A 20,423-nucleotide genomic window follows, 5' to 3' on the forward strand; every position below is an offset into this window, starting at 1 on the left:
AACCTTAAGATAAAAAAAACCCTGCTTTTATGATGTATATTTTGCAACTGAACTTGTCAAACATCCAAAACAATGCAGTGTGCTGGGCTAAATGCACTCGCAGTACGTGCGTATGGGAGCTGAGAACATGTATATAAAATTATAAAATGTGCTTAGAAAATGTGTAAAAGAGTCAAAACAGCAGCAAGAATCTCTCCGTCACACACACACAAATGAAGATCTGCTGCAAAGAGACACAGCTCTGATGCCTGTACCGAACTGCGATGGGCAACATTGTGGATATGACAACAAAAAACAGGTATGCTTGAGCATTCTGTTCTTTTTAGGGTGGAATCTTGTAACATCATGTCCTGTTTTTGATTCGTTTACATGTCTTTGGTCCATGTTGCATTCATATTTTAGTTGAACCACACTAAAGTTTGTTAAGTGGGCTGTGACAGCTTCTTTGTTGCCCACCAAGGTTCAGATGGCAGCATTCACAAACTAACTGAGTAATCGCACCAGAGTTCTTTTAATCGAGCCAAACATGGCACGTGTGTTAATCTGTACAGTCTGAGAATCTCATTCAATCTTTTGTTTCTAAACTTGTCATTTAATTAACATGCCAAACCATAGCCTGTAAACTGTAAAATGAAGTCAAGCTTCATCTAAGAGTTCAGTTAATACAGAACTCCTTGAAATTGCAAAACTAAATTAGGATCAAACAGGGGGCAGTCGAAGCAATTTACGATAAAATCTCAGTGAACTTCCATTCGATTTCTTTCTAAATTGTCACCAAGTGGCGATAACATTGCATTGACTAGTCAGTCTCACCAATTACTCTGTTGGTCAATATCAAAACGTGTGGAACATTAATGCATTCAAAACAGATGCTCATTTTCTGCATTTTACTGTGGTATAATAGGTAAACAAAACTTGCTTCCACTTAACCTAACTTAACCTAACCCTCACAGTACAGTATATTTGATAATTCAGGTAAACAAAGATTCTATTTCAAGGTCCTTGCCTCATAATTGTATTCGTAATGAACTTTCACATAATGAATATTCATTCACGGCTTCACACTCTAGGATTGTCTTCTGGTTACAAGGCCACTAATTGAATTGCTTGTGTGCAGAGGACAGCCGATTGCTCTTCGGTTTTTTTCTCCTTCACATAATTATGTTCTCTGCTGCCAATCAAACCTGCCAGCCCTGTTTGTTTAGACTGAGCCAATTTGTATCCCTTGTAACCTCATATATCTAATTTACAGTTAGCTGTATGAATATACAGTCAAAATTTAGAGTAATTAAAGCACACACAAAAACACTCAGTTGCAAATAACACTGGACTGTCACTGCCCTGTGTGTGCTTGCATTAATGGAGTTTATTGACAGCAATCAATCAAATCTCCTACTGAATCACATGGGAATATCACAGATGACAGAGCAGAGTCTGCTTGTGTTGGAGGTATAAAATCAATATGCACATGAATTTTTTTATATGAATATAAAACCTTGTAAAGCTTTATTTTTATTTTAGTTTTTAGTTTTCCAAAGCTTTTTTATTCAAAAAATTGATTTCCGTAAACAGTTGAGACCAAGTGTGATATCTTTCAAAACACAAACTTTCAAAACTTTCAAAACACAAACTGTATCTATTACTTCGGAACCAATCGGTACTGAAATTTTAAAAATGTGAGCGCTGTTGAGCGGATTCGTAAACATCTCTGATTGGTCATTGTGTTGACACGCTCATCGTATATGTCTGTGACTGGCTACAATGATCAACGCACGGCAGCGTTTGAGCGTGTCAACACAATGGCCAATCAGAGATGTTTACGAATCCGCTCAACAGCGCTCAAAGCATAACATTTTTAAAAATTCAGTACCGACTAGGTACCAAAGTTGGTACTTTTGACAACTGTAGTATCTATATTGTGACAAAAGACAATCAGATGGATGGATGGATGGATGGATGAAAAAGCACCTTGACAATCAAAATGAAATTTTACTCACTTGTTTCCAGTTGAATCAGGAACATATTTCTTTTTTTTTTTTTTTTGCCAAACATTCCTTCATTTAAACATTTTAACCACATTTTGTCAACACAAAATGCTTAAAATAGGGTGGTTAAAAAAAAAAAAAAAAAAAACTCTCTAAGACCATCTTCAGTTGTAAAAACACAAGAAGTAGCTCTGACAAATATAAGTCACATGATCCACACACATGGTTTAACTACAACTACCAAGTTGTCCACATTGTATGCTTGCTAGAGCTGATGGCATTCCTCGCTTCTATTTACGTAGTCCAGTGATTTTTAAATAAAGAGTTTGTTTGAACATTTTATAGCCTGGATGTTTTAGAAAGTCATGAATCTACATAGTTTAAATAGGGCTGTAAATCAGGGTAGAATTACTTTAGAGCGATTAATTAAAAAAGTGATAAAGCATTAACGTAATTAATCATGCCTGTTGATTCCGGAACAAGGACACAAGGGTCTCAAAACACATTTTTCAATGCTGAACTACTTGTGGCAAAATGGATTGTTGTGGACTGTAGGCCAGTGATAGGCTTATGTTAAATAAGACATAACAATATATATAGACTTCTAAAGCTATGTTTTGTAATGTCTATTCAATGTTTTTTTTTTTGTCTGCCACAAATATGCTATGTTTTTTTTTTTTTTTTTTTTTTTAATTATTTGCTAACTGATAAGCAGTTGATTAACGAATCAATTGACAGCCCTTGTTGTAATGATTATGATTGTAAAAATTATGTAACGTAATGGAGTGCCCTAAAAATAACAATTACAATAGCTCAGCTGCTCTGCTCTGAAAATAAGTAGTTTTGCTCTTGTATGGTGGTGGATTTCTGCACATGCTCTGTGGATACTGCAAGATTTTAGATAGAACACTTACATGTTGGCTCAGTCATGCGCTGCTCTGCGTTTATCATCTTTCATCCGGACCTGATTTGACTTCCATGCTGGTTTATGAGGTTGGATCACATGGAGCCAGACAGACTCAGGAAATGTCTAACTACTTATTACTGCTTGTTCTGAGCTGCATACTGGTGTTTAGCATGAAAAATAACAAGCTGAAGAAGTTTAACTACAGAGTGGGATGTAGTGGTAATTCTCTCAAAAGTTGAAGAGGGTGTCTGTACTTTGAACTCTGCATTTTAAGAGCTTGGCCAATTCTGAGCCCTCATTTTGGGCATCAGGTCGAAACAATTCATCAAAATTGCCACTCTTGCGTTAAAGCTTTCCCTAACCATAAAGTGAGCTTGTGTACGTTTGTGTGTCAGAAGAGAGGGAACTCTAACCTTATGCCGTTACTGTACACAAATTAGAGACACATTCTTTCCTCATTTTGCAACCCTCTACCAAGGATTTCATTGGAAATCTGACTCCAACAAACTAACCCAGACCTGTTAGGTCAAACCACAGAATGCGCAAATCTAGCTGCTAAGCATGGAAGTCTTGACATAGGAAAATAGCAACCATTGAGAAAAACATCAAGTTGACCTCTTCTTGCACTTAAAATTTTGTATAGATTCTGTACATATATACAATTGCACTGTTCCAAACCCTAGTGAGCTATCTACCGCCTGCCTAGACATATAGCTCCTGTTCACTCAGGTGTACCACACAAACAGAGATCCTCATATGACATGATTAACAAGAACAGAGGGTGCTCAAAATACAGTTCTGTTTATGAGTTCAAGTCCAAAATTCAATGAACAACAATAATTCATGATAAGAAATCAAAAGTTAACTGACCAGCCACTTTAAGTGCAGAAAATGCTCAACCTTGGCACATTTCAAACACAATCAGAGGAAGCCAATGCCAATAGAGCTCATGTTAATAGCCTTTCTATGGCATGTAGTGTAATTTTTCTAATTGCTTAGGGTTTTAATAATTCACAGTATGAGCCCAGCACTGCCCTCATTATAACTGAGGTGAAAGACCTCTAGGGGGAGTAGAGATAGACTGTACAACATTATTCCTACATTATTTATACACTTGGCTAAGATCCTAATCATAATGAACACTGTTTATTTTTCATTTCTAAATGAAGGCCCCTTTTATCAGAATGAAAATAATGGCCTCTAAACTCAAGGCTCAAATGGCATTCAAATGGCTAGAGAGAACTAGTGTAATGACTACTAGGTTATGATTACGATGATGGCCCTTGAAAAAATGGTCTAAATCCAGATTTAGGGTTTGTAGAGAATGTATTTGTTTAACAGTTTAATATTCAGCACATGATTAATCTTTTGTGCGTGAATGAGGTGTTGTATAGCGAGTTGCCAGAGTGTGACACGGCGTTCCATTATTCCATCTCTGATGAAGCAGTGAGGCGAGACGAGAGCGATTCCCAGTGGAAATGCTTTGAAATCATTTTTCCTTTTGGAAACGCAATAACACTAAGAGCCTTAGCCGTTACACCTGTACGTTTTTTTGGTGGGCAGCTTGAATAATTGAATTATTCATAATTTAATCCAGCTGTTCTCCACATTCAGTGAAAGGGAAAACCATTTTGGAACTATTTTACAAACAGAGAACCTCTGAACTGTCTGTTGAAGTCATCTATAAGCTAGTATACAGCTGTGAAGTCATCTATAAGCTAAAAACAAAAAAAAAAAAAAAAAAAAAAAAATACTGATGAACTGATCACTCAGGGACGTATTCAAGTTTCTGTCTGAAAAAAGCCTTCAATAATGAGATTGCCCCTCCCCCTAAAGCCACTTGTCTCCAATTAACTAGATCTACTAGCAAATCATGGTTCACGAATATGATGTAAACAAAAGGCTACTATAGGCTAAAAAGACTGTTGGTCTTCTATATGACACACCTCAAACTGTTTTAATAGAATTTACATCATAAAAGTAAACATATATACTCATTGTTTATTGACCCATTGCTCACTGAGGCATTTCATGGGGTCTTTAAAGATTTCAGTTAAAAAAGAATAAAACAGGTGCTACACAGAGAAAACAGCTCACACAGCTTGCTTTTATCTTGTTGAACTTCAAAAGAATTTCAAGAGTGTTTCACAGCGTGGGAGTTGTTAGACATTCCATATCTTATTATCAAACTTACTCTTCACACACTTTACAACTGTTTAATTCCCTATTTGAGCAGAGGGCACACCCAAGGCATGTGCCATACTGCAGGGAACAGGAAATGAGTGTTGGCACTTCTACTTCGCTCAGAGTGAGATGTTTCCTCTGTGGAAGCTGCATTCTGTTGTCAATTTAGATGCAAGCAGGTGGCTTTTGTTCAGGCTCTTTCTGAAATTGTTAATTAATCAGAGCTAAAATGTTGACAAGAGGCAGTCTTACAGAACATATGATCGAAGCAGTAGATAGGGTATTAGGTAGATTAGGCATTGGGGTTGGTGCAATAGGCTAGGTATGTCAGTTGGTGGATTGGTAACTTCAGGAAGGTACATTAGATTAGTGGGTTAGGGAAGGAAAATGTGGGAGAGGGGTAGGGTAGGTCGAAAGGTGGTTGGCAGTTTACAGCAGATAGGTAGGTAGGTGGTTGAGTGGGTTGTGTAGGTGGGTGCTTTAATGTGGAGTAGGTAGGTCAGTGGGCAAAGTAGGTAAATGCACTATATTGCCAAAAGTTTTGGGACACCTGCCTTTATGTGCACATGAACTTTAATGACATCCCATTCTTAATCCGTAAGGTTTAATATGGAGTTGGCCCACTTTTTGCAGCTATAACAGCCTCAACTCTTCTGGGAAGGCTTTCCACAAGGTTTAGGAGTGTATTTATGGGAATTTTTGACCATTCTACTAGAAGCGCATTTGTGAGGTAAGGCAGTGATGTTGGCGGGAAGGCCTGGCTCGCAGTCTCCGCTCTAATTCATCCCAAAGGTGTTCTATCGGGTTGAGGTCAGGACTCTGTGCAGGCCAGTCAAGTTCCTCCACACCAAACTTGCTCATCCATGTCTTTATGGACCTTGCTCTGTGCACTGGTGTGCAGTCATGTTGGAACATCCCCAAACTGTTCCCACAAAGTTGGGAGCGTGAAACTGTCCAAAATATCTTGGTATACTGAAGCATTAAGAGTTCCTTTCACTGAAACTAAGGGGCCAAGCCCAACCCCTGAAAAACAACCCCACACCATAATCCCCCCTCCACCAAACTATACACTTGGCACAATGCAGTCAGGCAAGTACCGTTCTCCTGGCAACCGCCAAACCCAGACTTGTCCATCGGATTGACAGAAAGAGAAGCGTGATTTGTCACTCCAGAGAACATGTCTCCACTGCTCTAGAGTCCAGTGGTGGCGTGCTTTACACCACTGCATCCGAGCTTTGCATTGCACTTGGTGATGTAAGGCTTGAATGCAGCTGCTCGGCCATGGAAACCCATTCCATGAAGCTCTGTACACACTGTTCTTGAGCTAATCTGAAGGCCACATGAAGTTTGGAGGTCTGTAGCAATTGACTCTGCAGAAAGTTGGCAACTTCTACGCACTGTGTGCCTCAGCATGCGCTGACCCCGCTCTGTGATTTTATGTGGCCTACCACTTTGTGGCTGAGTTGCTGTTGTTCCCAATTGCTTCCACTTTGTTATGATACCACTAACAGTTGACCGTGGAATATTTAGTAGTGAGGAAATTTCATGAATGGACAATCTATCAGGTGGCAATCTATCACGGTACCACACTTGAATTCACTGAGCTCCTGAGAGAGACCCATTCTTTCACAAATGTTTGTAGAAGCAGTCTGCATGCCTAGGTGCTTGATTTTATATACCTGTGGCCATGGAAGTGATTGGAACACCTGAATTTAATGATTTGGAGGGGTGTCCCAATACTTTTGGCAACATAGTGTATGTGCATGGGTGGAAGTTAGGTTAGGTTCAGTGTGTGTGTGCAGGGTATGTACATTGGCAGGCAGAGTAGGTGGGTTGATGGGTGGGGGATTAAATTAGGTTAGGCAATGTCGGGTTAGTAGGTAGGTGAGTGGATAGAGTGGGTAGAAAGTGGGGGTGGGTAGAAAGTGGGAGGGGGTAGAGCAGGTAGTTTATTTAGTGGGTGTGGAGTAGGTAGGTAGGTAGGTCAGTGGGTAGGGTAGATTAATAGGAGTTAGGATAGGTAGGTGAGTGAGTGTGTGTGTAGGGTAGGTATGTTGGCAGGTAGGGTAGGTGAGTGGAAGGGATAAGCTTAGGGTTACGCAGGGTAGGTACACTAGGTTGGTAATGTACAGGTACAAATTGAAAGGTGGTTTAGTTGGTAGGTGGTTTTGCATGGATCATGTAGGTAGGTCAGTGGGTAAGGTAGATAAACAGGTGGGGGGATAGGAGTTAGGTTAAAGGTGCAATGTGTAAAATTTGGGAGGATCTATTGACAGAAATGCAATATAATATACATAACTATGTTTTCAGTGATACATTAAAGACCTTACATTATGAACCGTTGTTTTTATTACCTTAGAATGAGCCAATTCTATCACATACACCGCGGGTCCCCCCTCCATGTCAAGTCGTCATTATGCATCGGCATGTTTCTACAGCAGCCCTAAACGGACAAACACTCTACAGAGTGCGTATTGTCACTATGTTGTTGTTCTTCTAAATCGTTCGTGTTTTTAGAGGCAGCTTGCATCGTCACTATGTCGAATACGCACAAAGTAGTAGTAGTCATCTGGTTTATTAGAAGCAGAGACCGGTCTTTGTTAGAAGTAAGAAGAAACCTCATTGCTTCACACAAGCTACTCTCTGCTCTCTCAGACGATGACATGTCGACCAGACGGCCACCGTAGCTTCTCTGAAAGGGAGGGGTGCGAGGGGTGTGCACCGTTAGTTGCAGTTCTAAAATTTACACACTGCACCTTTAAGTAGGTAAGTGGCTGAACAGGTAGGTAGTAGGGTTGGTAGATAGGTGGTTGGGTAGGCGAGTATCTAGTTTAGGTTAAATATGGGTAGGTAGAGTTGATGGGTAGAAAAATAAATTAGGATAGGTAGATTTGTGGATGAGTTTATTAAGTTTATGTTTGGTAGGTAGTTTTTTTTTTTTTTTTTTGTGCTACAGTCATCTTTGGCGTGCTCTCTGGGGGATTTGTAAGGGTCTGTTACCTGTTAAGTTGCTTGAAAAGTTTTGTGAAAAGTGCTAAACAAATAAAATAAATAAAAATCTGTACTGGAAATGTCATTTAATAATAAATCTTTTTTTTTTCTTTTTTTTTTTTTCTTAAGTAATAACGTCATCAGATTTAGATGCGCTGTAGCAAGTTTATTTGCATTTCCTAGATGTTCAGCTGTAACAGGTGCCTGAGGTATCTGAACCTTCCACTACATACAATATAAACACACAGACACACACAACCCCAATCTAAGTGTGTTTGCATGCATGTGTGTGGGCTGTCTTTTGAAGTTAAGCCTTCACAGATAAACAGATTCCCTAGGTTTTCAGCGTCATGAGCTAACTCAATGTGGGACACACTCCATGTTGTCGGTGGATGGAAAAAAGCGAGCGCCCACCATTTAGGATTCCAATCGAGCCAAAATCAATAGTGATGTGTTATTCTGCAATAAAACAGGCTCATCCGAAAGAAGCTCTTCTGTTTTGTCATGTTTGATTTATTTCATCTAGCCTGGGTACTTATGTGTGGGTTCTGAGGGGCTGAGTTCTTGTTGTTTGTTTGAAGAAAAAGAGGGCATAAGTCCATCGGCTCCCGTTCTTTCTCTGTTAAGAATATACAGACCCTCTTAAAGCAGTTGCTAATCTGACATGGTTCATCTTGGTGGCACACAGGGTGTGTTATGTAATGTTTAAAGCTCAGCTACTGTTTTCGAGCCTGTCCTGAAAATGTTCTGATGGTTTGAGTGGATGCAGATGTTTTGGTGGAGGTTTTGCATATGGTTGTTGATTTCTTTTTTGTTACATTTTACATTGATACATCTTCTACAATGCATTATTCTATTAATTTCCTTAGACTTACTACTGCAATTCCCCACTACAATCAAAACTCTGATTAAAAACATAGATTCCGAATTCCAAGGTATCCAGGAATCTCCAGATGCCATGGCCATATTGACATTGTCTACTTCAGCTATAAATAACAACGCTATTATGTTACTTGGGAATAAGGTTATGACTGAGGAAATGAACCACAAAAAAATGTAAATTACTTATTGATTTCCTTGCTTTTCAGACCCACATCCATCTTAGGTTTGTAAATATGTTTGACAGTAACCGTATTCATGCTGGATAACATGGGAAATCTTTGCTAAAATATACTGATGGTCTGGAATGGGTAAGTATTTAGCAATATGTTCACTTTCTTTTACCCTTTTCTTCCTGCATCTGTCTTTCTCTTTGAGAACATGCAGACAGTATGGAAAGAATGGGGAAAATTTGATTAGAGAGGAAATCCTGGAGAAAGAAGCTTGTAAATTACAGCTAAGTTCAGCAATCCTTCCTCCCGAAGGATGAGACAAGCTGCTAAACAGCATAAATCTGCTGCAGCAGAGAACTTCAGCATGTCACATCTCTATAATTCTCTTTCCTATTCCTCTCACTCCTGCTTAGTGTAAAACCCTGGATAATTGATCAGCATGGAAAATTTCAGCTGTAAATCTGATAATGAAACATGCTCCATTTAGCCAGAAACTTAAATGATTTAGATTCAGATATTGTTTTTTATTTATTTATATTTTTTATAAGATCACCAACAAAATAGAACACATATCTGTGATCTCGCGTAGCCTTCTTCTGAAAAAAAAAAAGTTCAATATTGATATTATAATTATACTAACTATACTATAAATATACTAATTCTTTATTAATAATAATGTAACTTTTTTTCTTTTTACTGAGGAAGTTGTGCAGAGGGAATTCTAGGTAAGCAAAACCTTTAAAAACAGAAGCAAACCTTTGCCTCTCATGCTGGTGAGTCTTGTCTAGGTTTGTCTCAAAGAGCTTTTCTCTCCAGCTCTGATGTAATTACTGTATGCTACATTTGGCTGACCCGTTCTCTACAATCCCAGAGGATCCCATTGGTAAACAAAATATCAATCACAGACAATAAAGCTTGCAGGGAAAAGGAGCATAGCCTTAACAAAATACAAATAAGAACTGGGGCCATCTCTCAAAGAAATTGACCAAAAAATGTTTTGGCCAAGGCAATGATCAGAAGTGGTCAGCACATGGTAATTCAGACTTTTTAATGAGGGCAGGTAGTTGAAAGCAATTTTCTTTTCCTGTCCCTTAGGGGGAAAAGGAAAGTCATTTTTCATGTTTTGCTAATGACATAGAATCTGCCTAATAGTCAAAATTTTAGTTGAGCACAAATATGCAAGCATGTAAGAAATTCAAACTGTGTATGGAACTACTTTGATTATTTGGAAGATATAAGGTTAGTCAGGAATTTGATTTTTACTTTTTGGAATGCATGAATTGTGATGCAATAGTTTCACAATGTGCTCTTTAGGATATTAAAATACTACCTTTTCAGTCTGTTTCTCATGCAATTCTATTGTAAGAACCAAAAAAAAAAAAAAAAAAAAAAAACTAACTATAACTGTATTAGCATCCACATCAACGTACAATAATGTTATGTTCATTACAAGCAGTTTTGTCACCTGTCACTTTAAATACTCTTTCAAGTTCTTTAAAGTTGTGTGGATTCTGATTGGCTGTCAATGTTTTTATCATTCTTCAGCTGGAAAAAAAAAATATGTTCTGAATATGCACATGCAATATGCTTTCATTTCATTAGAGACACAATATGCTTTCACTGTATGGAAATACCAGCTCATATGTTCTTCAAAATATCCTTGTTTGTGTTTCATGGAAGAAACAAAGGTTTGGAATGGCAGAAGGGTGAATGAATGAAAAATACCTTTGGAATACCAGAAAAGAACTTTTTTTTTTTTTTTTTACTTTACACACTTTTTGATGATCCCTTGATATATCTTCCCCAAGTTTCAGGTCACACAGGTACTGTAGCGACTAGTTTAATGCTTTTGTTCGCCTCTGCTTGATGTAAGGTAATAAAAGTTTAATAGTTACGGCATTGTGAGCACTCAAGTAAAGAAGTGATGACCTCGACATATGTCTTCTTGCAACCTCCTCCCTGACAACCACCGCAAAGCAGCCTAACACGAGCACGCTATCTCTGACAACGGCACAGCTCACTTCCCCTCGCATACTTTGTGGTCCTGCCTGAACCCTCAGCATTGCTTACTGTAGACCCAGCACTTTGTCCTGCAGGAAAGCAGCTTTTTCCCAGGGCAGACAAAACATGCCACTTTAATGGCTTTCTCTTGTTTCTTACAGCTAAATAGAGACAGACCACAAGCAAAAGAAAATCAACAGCAGGGACAAGGATGGTGCAAGTTTTGAACTTTACAAGAGGTAACTTGCTGGTGAATATGTTTTTTTTATGTCCTTATACTTTTTATGAAAATGCTTGTCAGGCTGACATTACTTTCTGTGTGATTTTATGCTTTAGTTGTCAGTAAAGGAAAACACAGTCTGTTTCTTCAACTTTTCAATAGATAACTTCTTAGTAGGTAGTCATTACTTTTTGTGAAATGGCAAACAGGAGGATTTGACCTGTCAGTGATATCAATTCATGAATTTGATGCATGTGAGACATAAATGAGTAAATGAAAGACCAAATGTAAGTAGCAAATAAGCTTACAAAAGTTTAGCATTATTAGGAAACTTTGCTATGCTTATGCATCATATTTCCTGCCAACCAATAATGCTACAGATGACTGTATTAATCTTACTGAGTGTTTCAAGACAGCTTTATGAAAGTATGATAGATGAGGTCATTATTTATTCCAAAATATTTCATATACTCAGTCATTACAAAAGTTACAATCTAGCACACTGTGCAAAATGACATCTAGAAAATGTTCGGCCAATATGCAACGCTCTCATCTCAAAATCCAATTAACACCATTTAGTTGATTCACTCTTTTTCTTTTGCGATAATCTGTTACACTTGGTTGTATGTCATAATATGGACAAAAAGAGTTGTGGCTACTTCCTTTTCACTGGACTTTAACATAAAAAAGGGGGATCTAGTAGTCTCACGTAGACGGACGGCAGAAGGTCTGGACTCTATCGCAGCTTTCATTGGCCAAGGACCGCACAAGAGGACGTGTGACTGACATGTAACGCAACCAATCACAGTTCATTTTGTTCCGAGTCATGTTTAGGGGCAGGACAATGTAAAGTCGATGTCCCTACAATAAGAGACCGGCGTGCATCTAATAAATTATTCATTCAAGAACATTATGCAAGTTTACTGCAACAATGGAGCCACGAATTTTACATTCTTTTGAAAATCCAGCGTTTAGTTGATCCTGATACGCATTCATTGTCACAGTTGTAAACACGATGGCTTTTCTTCTTCAACGAGGGGGTTTGGAGTCACAGCATTTGTTTCCAAGCGGACCATTAAAGAATGTGACACACTTGTCTCCCAGACATCCTGTAGAATTCAACCAACCAGATGACGACTTCGAAACTCCTGAAGTGTTTTCAGATAAGTGTGCCATATGCATCAGACATTCAGCCAATGGTCTGTGGGCGTGACGTCTAGGGATCGACGTCTAGACTAGGGATCTAGTACTTGTGGGTAAGAAGAGATGTCCCACAAAGACGTGTGCCCCGGGACCTTTCAGAAATTTGATTTGGGCCTGATTATTCAGAGTCGTGGGCAATTATTAACATTAATACTTTTGAGATACGTTTGAGATGTTGAGCCATGGTGCTTGTGTGGATGATATAGGTTTGCATCAAGTTTGTGATGTTTGCTGATTTGCATCAAGTTTGTGATGTTTACTGATTTCACTCCTTGTCTTTTTTCATAAGAATTTCTTGTTTCCAACTACAGGTCCACAGTGAAAGTGGAAATGCTATGCAATAAAATCACAGATAATAAGAACATATTTAATATTTACATTATAACAATGAAGATTCCACTGTATGTAGGGATAGCTGGCACAATGATTGAATGCAAAGCTTAAAAAAAAAAAAAAAAGCAGTAGCTATCTTGAACCATCCGTGGGCACAAACAAAACCATCATAATTATCAGGGAAACCATAACTTCTTTCCTATGGTTTCTCAGTGAAAGTTGACCTACAAGCTGTTTTGGTTATGACAGACCACTAAAGACTGTTTAGAGGAGCTACAGGAATCCTTTTAAATGGCTAGACCCGATTCTTCCCCTCTAATTCCTGGCAAGCGTTCCTGTCACAGATAGGCAGAGTGTTTGACGTACTTGCGGAGGGGCCTCTCCCTGTCTGTGGGATTGGGACCATGCCATTCTCATTCAGACACTTAGCTGCAGAACTTATCTTGTTAGCTGAGCCGTCTTGCCCATGACCCAGCCGCTGTGAGAGAGGAAGTGCGGCCACACGCCCACTAGCCCACCAGACATAAGCTCACAATCTGTTTTTGCAGAGCAAAGCCACACAATGAAAAATTGTTCTCACCTTTGCTTGGTTAAAGAATTTTAAGACGTGACCAATTTAACGGCATCTGCTAAACAGAAAACACCCTGTAGCCCACTTAAAATACCATGTGTCACAGTGTGCCTTTAACTGTTTGTGCTTCAGCCACAATGCAGTAACACACTAAGTATGTGGTTATGAAGTCCGATCACAAGAGGTCACAGGAGACGCATTTAAGATCTTACTACCAGGTGTAAATGGCAATCTGTCTCGGCTTGTGTTTAGATCACCTGGAACAGATGTTAGTACCAGAAGTAAACAGCGGAGACATGTGAGATTAAGGTCTTATAGGGATAGTTTACACCAAAATTTAAATGATTTAAATCACTTATTCACTGTCATTTCTTTCCAAACCAGTTTGAAAGTGATACAGGTTTGGAATGACATGTGGCTATGTAAACTATCCCTTTAACATAAGTCTTAATTTGCTCTCCTTTTTTTATCTTAGAAGAAACAATGAGAATTAGTTCACATTTGTTCTTGAAGAGACAGAGAGAATAAAAGGAAATTTGCTATAGTTTTTGCCAAGTAAAAATCATAATCATGCTTTTTGAAATGTTGCAGTATTAATGCATGTAAAATGAAATTCCTTTAGAGAAATTAGACTATTTTTATTAATCATGTGATCTCGCTTACATTTTGTTCAGTCATTTTCAGGGGCCGTGGAAGTACGCAGAGACGGGTGATGAAGCACATTCCTCATCATGTTCTCATAAGAGGACTCATCTCCACTTTTCCCCTCTTCATTCGTCTAATTTGATTAGTCAATGAAATTGCTGTCAGGCGGCGTTACGGGTAGCATCTTGTCACATAATATTGATTACAGTGCTTTGCACATTTGCTACAGCATAACAGTTCATAATTTAACTGTGGGGTTATCTAGACTTGCGGAAAAGAAGTCTAACACCTCGCTCACCTTTGTTCTAAATGTTCATAAAATGCACAGCCTATCCAAACACGTTATGTTTATTATACAGCTTTAAAGATATTTAATATACAGCTTAAGGGTTAGTCAACCAAAAATGAAAATTATCCCATGATTTACTGACCCTCAAGCCATCCTAGGTGTATATGACTATCTTCTTTCAGACAAATACAATCAGAGATATATTTAAAAATATTCTTAGTCCTCCAAGGTTTATAATGGTTGTCAATGGGGAGCCCCGTTTTGAGTTAAAAAATAATGCATCCATCCATAAAAAAAAAAGTAATCCATACGACTCCAGGGAGTTAATAAAGGCCTTCTGAAAGGAAAGTGATGCATTTTTGTAAGAAAAATATCCATATTTAAAACTTTATAAATTCAAATATCTAGCTTCCGGCGGAAGACTGTACGCAGAATGCGCAAGTCTTTTTGCTGCGGAAGAGTATCCTTTGACCTGACGCATAACATAATGACGAACGTGGAGGTGCAGCGGAGAGAGCAAAACAAATCACCAGTCACGGATTATAAGTCTAAAACGATAATTTTTAAAGAGAAATTTTGGAGGATTTCGATATTAAAGAAGAGGAGCTTAAATTTGTTGCACAACCCTATTTGTTTGAACCGCGAGAGGCGTCTAAGCTTACAATACTCCTACATCCTGCGTCATACATTACGTCAGAGGATTACTCATTTGGCGCAAGTCGACTTGCGCATTCTGCGTACGGTCGTCTACCGAAAGCTAGTTATTTGGATTTATAAAGTTTTAAATATGGAAATTTTTCTTACAAAGACGTATCGCTTTGCTTCAGAAGGCCTTTATTAACCCACTGGAGCCGTATGGATTACTTTTTTTTTAAGGATGGATGCATTATTTTTTACTTCAAAACACAGCCCCCCTCATTCACTGCCATTATAAACCTTGGAGGACTAAGGATATTTTTAAATATATCTCTGATTGTGTTCGTCTGAAAGAAGATAGTCATATACAGGTGCATCTCAATAAAGTAGAATATCATGAAAATGCTATTTATTGTTTTTTATTTTTTTCTGTAATTTAATTCAAAAAGTAAAACTTAAATATATTCTAGATTTATTAGACATAAAGTAAAATATTTCCACACTTTTTTGTTTTCATTTTGATGATTACAGCTTGCTGCTCATCAAAATCAAAAAATCCGTATCTCAAATTATTAGAATATTTAATTTCAAGTTCTATTAAATTACCATTCTCAGGGTATAAATACTGGGTTTAGGTCAGTAATCCCAACAGCAGTCATGGGGAAGTCTGCTGACTTGACAGTTGTCCAGAAGACGATCATCAAGACCCTCTACAATGAGGGTAAGCCACAGAGGGTCATTGCTGAAAGAGCTGGCTGTTCGCAGAGTGCTGTGCCAAAGCATATTCATGGAAAGTTGACTGGAAGGAAAAAGTGTGATAGGAAAAGGTGTACAAGTGAAAGGAATGACCGCAGGCTTGAGAAGATTGTCAGGTGAAGCCGATTTAAGAACTTAGGAGAGCTTCAAAAGGAGTGGACTGAAGCTGGAGTCAGTGCATCAAGAGCCACCGCACACAGACGTCTTCAGGAAATGGGCTACAACTGTCAAATTCCACGTACCAAGCCACTTCTGAACCAAAGACAACCATGGTGTTACTGTGCTTGATTGGCCAGCAAACTCGCCTGACCTGAACTCCATAGAGAATCTATGGGGTATTGTCAAGAGGAAGATGAGAGATACCAGACCCAACAATGCAGATGACTTGAAGGCCACTATCAAAGCAACCTGGGCTTCCATTACACCTGAGCAGTGCCACAGGCTGATTGCCTAATTCATGTAATTCATGCAAAAGGAGGCCCAACCAAGTATTGAGTGCATAGAAATGAATATACTTTTATGAAGCCTGACATTTCTGTTTAAAATATCCTTTTTTTTTTTTTATTGATCTTAAGAAGTATTCTAATTTATTGAGATAGTGAATTGGTGGGTTTTTGTTAAATGTGAGCCAAAATCATCACAATTAAAAGAACCAAAGACTTAAAGTACTTCAGTCTGTGTGCACTGAATTTATTTAATACACAAACTTTTCCACAACATTCTAATTTATTGAGATGCACCTGTACACCATGGCTGGAGGGTAAGTAAATCATGGGATAATTTTCATTGTTGGGTGAACTATCCCTTTAGAGTGTTCGAATGTCCAAATTCATCTTTGGGGCCCACTCAGAATTCCTACAAAATGACCCTGTTGTATTGTGCACATCTGGACGGGGCATACTATCTTCTCTCACATCATGTTGTATATCCTCATAAAAAAGATTCACCATGACAATTTAATCCAATCGACAAATAGATAAGACATAAAACTTGCACCCCAGTGACTCCCACACAGATAGAAGCAGCTGCTTGCTGGAGAAGACAAGGCTTGGGATCAGGGGCCGGAGGAGCACCAAGACACTGTCAGGGTCAAACAATGACGTTTGTTGTTAATAATTAGACTCTTCAAATACACAGTGGAGACATCCAAACAAGAGGTTACTGGCCTTTATGAGATGACCGGGTAGCAAGTGGCGGAAACGAGTGCAGTGCTTGTTTAGAAAAAGAAGTGTCAGGGTAAACACTGTCCAGGGTTATTCAAAGTTCTGGGAAGGATGTAGTGAATATGAGGAAGAAGAAATCGGGATAAACAGTCACTACTTACATCCGATGCGGAGATTGATCTGGTCACGCCGCTGGCCGTCGGGGTTCTGGAAGCAGCTGTATAAGCCGTTACTACTCATGTTCACCTCCATCAAGATGAGCCGTGGTCCTTCTTCTCGCCGACGGGCCTTCACGTCCGTGCCATTCACCTTCCATGTTACAGAGGCGTCGTTGTCCAGTGAGCCACACTGCATGGTGACATCACATCCTATCCTTTCATACTGAATCCTGGCACCTGAGGAAACAGAACAGAGGGTCAACATAATCGTGATTGCTACACATGGCTTGACATTTACTTTTTTTTACAAGGAGCACTCTAAGTTGAAAAATTTAGAAGCGCATTTAAAAATGATAAGGGTCACAATGAAAATGTATCAGATGTGTTTTTCCTCAATAAAGGGATCCAAGGAGACATTTAGTTTACATTTATTTAGTTTATTGCATAATCAAAGTATGAAGGAAAAAAAAAAAAACATGTATGCATAATGCAGGACTTTTAATAGTAAACAATCCTGAAATACACCGGGACTCTTATTTTGAAATGTCAATGCTTTACTGTTGTCAGCTGCTCATTTGAAAAGACAATATAAACACCAAGTAAACACTGCCACAAACAATTAGTAGTAGATGACAGGTTGCTCTGAAACCGCAAGCCTGTAGAATGTGCAACAGTGCTGGATTTTTATTTTGAAATGTGCTGCACTCGTATTTATTTAAAGAAATTATAGCCTTTTGAAGTTTAACAATCACATTAAGCTGTATTGCAATTCCTGTTTTTCCATTGCCAAATTTAAGACCTCTTAAAATGATAATTAAGAAAATTAGTGTGTTATAACATTTAATGTACTTAAGACTTTTTATGACCTTGAATGTCATTAAACTGATTTTTTTTTTTTTTTTTTTTTTTTTTTTAAGTCCTGCAGAGACTTTTTTTATTTGCACACATGCTCCTAAATACATTTTCAAGTTTGCACACATCTATTTTAGTCGCAAATGCGAGTGAAATGCTTGCGATGTCGAACCAAGCAACATACTTTTTAGACCAATACAGTTTATATGTTTTTGTATTCTATTGTGCTGATTTCCATTGTAAACATGCGCTAGATGGACATCTATGACTGTTGTGTTTTCCACTGCAGATAGGACATTTTGGTGGAGTTTATATGCACTTATCTCAAACACAAAGGCATCGTTCTGTATGACAAATGTGAGGAGATTCTCTTGAAAGCTTGTTTTTGTCACATTAAATTATATGAGATTGTGTGCAGGAAAAAAATCTACGAATGAATATATTTTGTCTACAAATACCGAACACAATTGGTTTTTGGTTTGCCTGTGATGAGAAAATAGCAGGTCTGTTTATTTTTCTACTTAAAATCAGTTCGGTCATTACTGTGTTTTTCACAAGAAAAGGAAGATGTGGTTGTTTTTCTACAGAATCTTTTTAACACCCTAAGGCGTGTTGTTATGGGCTTTGACATCAAACGAAAATACATTTCTTCATGTCGCAACCACGAGTAATGCCCTATAGATGTCCGCTGTCATGCGACAGCTGCAACAATGAAAGAAACATAAGAAAAAAGAAGAAGGTTCAGAATACACAAACAGGCAAACAAACAAAAGTCGGAGAACACATCAATGCTCCTCTTTGACTTTCATTACGGTGTCGTGACTCCCACAATGCACAGGGGTTGGAAAAAGCAATCTCTCTTTCTTCCACTGACCTGACTAACTACCCCTGTAGCTTAATCCACACGCTCTGGGCAAACCAAATCCATGAATTTTACATTTACTCCGATGTCAAAGCCTGTGATACAGCAGTGTTGAGTAGAATGGAAAACGAAAGGCTGTTGCGTTCAAGAGAGGAGGACGGTGACAGTGGCGACTGTTTGCTCTAACACAGATTAGGATTGGTTCATACAGATAGCGTGACATGCTGTCATAAATTTGACTGCAAATTCCCTGCTCACAGAAAACGTTTCAATCTTTAGAGATAATAACTTATAAGCTTATAAGCAATGACAAAATCTTAAAAAAATTATATTGGACACCTTTGAGATAGAAATACAGTGCCAACGTTGCTACAGGGAAACTTCCCTTGCAGATAATAGTATCGTGTAAGTCAATTTGATGTCTTCCAAGCAACCAAAAACTTAAAAACACACTTTTAAATCCAGAGAGGATATTTTATAATGTGATATATCATTTTTAAATGACAGAATGGGAGTAGAATAACTTTTTGAATAAGTTATGTATCACTATCGTCAGTCTTAGCTCAAAGAAAAATCTCCGGTCACCTTGTGCTTTGAACTAACTTGAATGTCTGCTGATTTCATCATCCTGATTATCATTCTATAGATTTTTTTCAGCTTTAAAAACAAGACTAATTATATTCTCTTCACTTTAAAGTAATATTTAATGTACTGCATGCATTCGTAATGTTTTATATTCAATACAACTCCCCACCATACATTATCATTTCTTTGAACCGATTTAATTGTGTCCATTGACCAAACATGATTATCATTCTCAAACATATGTTAGATATCAAAAAAATAATAATTGCAAGGACGGTAAATGCCTGAATTGAGGCTGAACTTCTCAAAAGCTCATTTTATAGCTTTAGAAACCCCCAGAAGACAATGCTTTGTGAGGAATCTCAGTTGTGTAAGCTTGTGAAATATCTCCTCTCTAAATATCTTTAGTACGGGAGTCATTGCTTTGCCCTCTGCCTTGTTCCCTTTGAGGATTCTCATTAAGGGGGTTGCCTGTCCACTTTTTCCAGACCGTGCTATTACGGAGCATCAAATAAATCCATTTCTTGTTTCCTGCCTGCTTATCTGTTGAAGCTGTGGGCAGGCAGCGATAGGGCGCGTAAACGGTGGCGCACTGGCACGACACAACAAAGCCCAGGAACAATTCCTCATATCTGCTACCTTTCGATAGCTCAGAATGCCTAATTCCCATTATGCAATTAGCAGGTACTTCATTTATGGCCATATCAGATCTTAGGTTTCCTTCCTTCTTTGCTTCCAAGTATTGCCACGAGGTGGCATAGAATTGGCAATTCAATTTTAATACACCATAACTGCATTTTATCTTTAAGACAGGAAATTAGTGCCAAAAAGGACCAAGTTTGATTCCAGGAGCAGCACTCAAACTTTCACTACCCTCCACAACATTATGGCTAAACATGTCAAAAGCTCTGAACATGCATATTACTTCATACAAATCCAACTAAGCCGAACAACTTCCGATACATGCAAATTTGTTTCAAGGGCGATGAGTTTGAAGCTCCCATTAGGAAAGGGATGTAAAGGGAAAAAT

At 38.3% G+C, this 20,423-nt stretch overlaps 1 protein-coding gene across 4 annotated transcripts in view; it reads right to left on the reverse strand.

Annotated features, from left to right (window-relative positions):
* Positions 1–20,423, reverse strand: part of cntfr (ciliary neurotrophic factor receptor) — a 191,399-nt gene that overhangs the window by 69,641 nt on the left and 101,335 nt on the right. For all 4 annotated transcript variants that reach the window (XR_007932213.1, XM_051909475.1, XM_051909474.1 and 1 more), the window contains exon 3: positions 17,098–17,331. Coding sequence is in view for 3 of the 4 variants with exons in the window: in XM_051909475.1 (XP_051765435.1) it covers positions 17,098–17,331 (234 nt within the window). In the remaining variant the exon portion in view is untranslated. The remainder of the gene's footprint in view (positions 1–17,097; positions 17,332–20,423) is intronic.

This window comes from Ctenopharyngodon idella, chromosome 10 (genome assembly GCF_019924925.1).
Source record: "Ctenopharyngodon idella isolate HZGC_01 chromosome 10, HZGC01, whole genome shotgun sequence".
NCBI classification, from domain to species: Eukaryota; Metazoa; Chordata; class Actinopteri; order Cypriniformes; family Xenocyprididae; genus Ctenopharyngodon; species Ctenopharyngodon idella.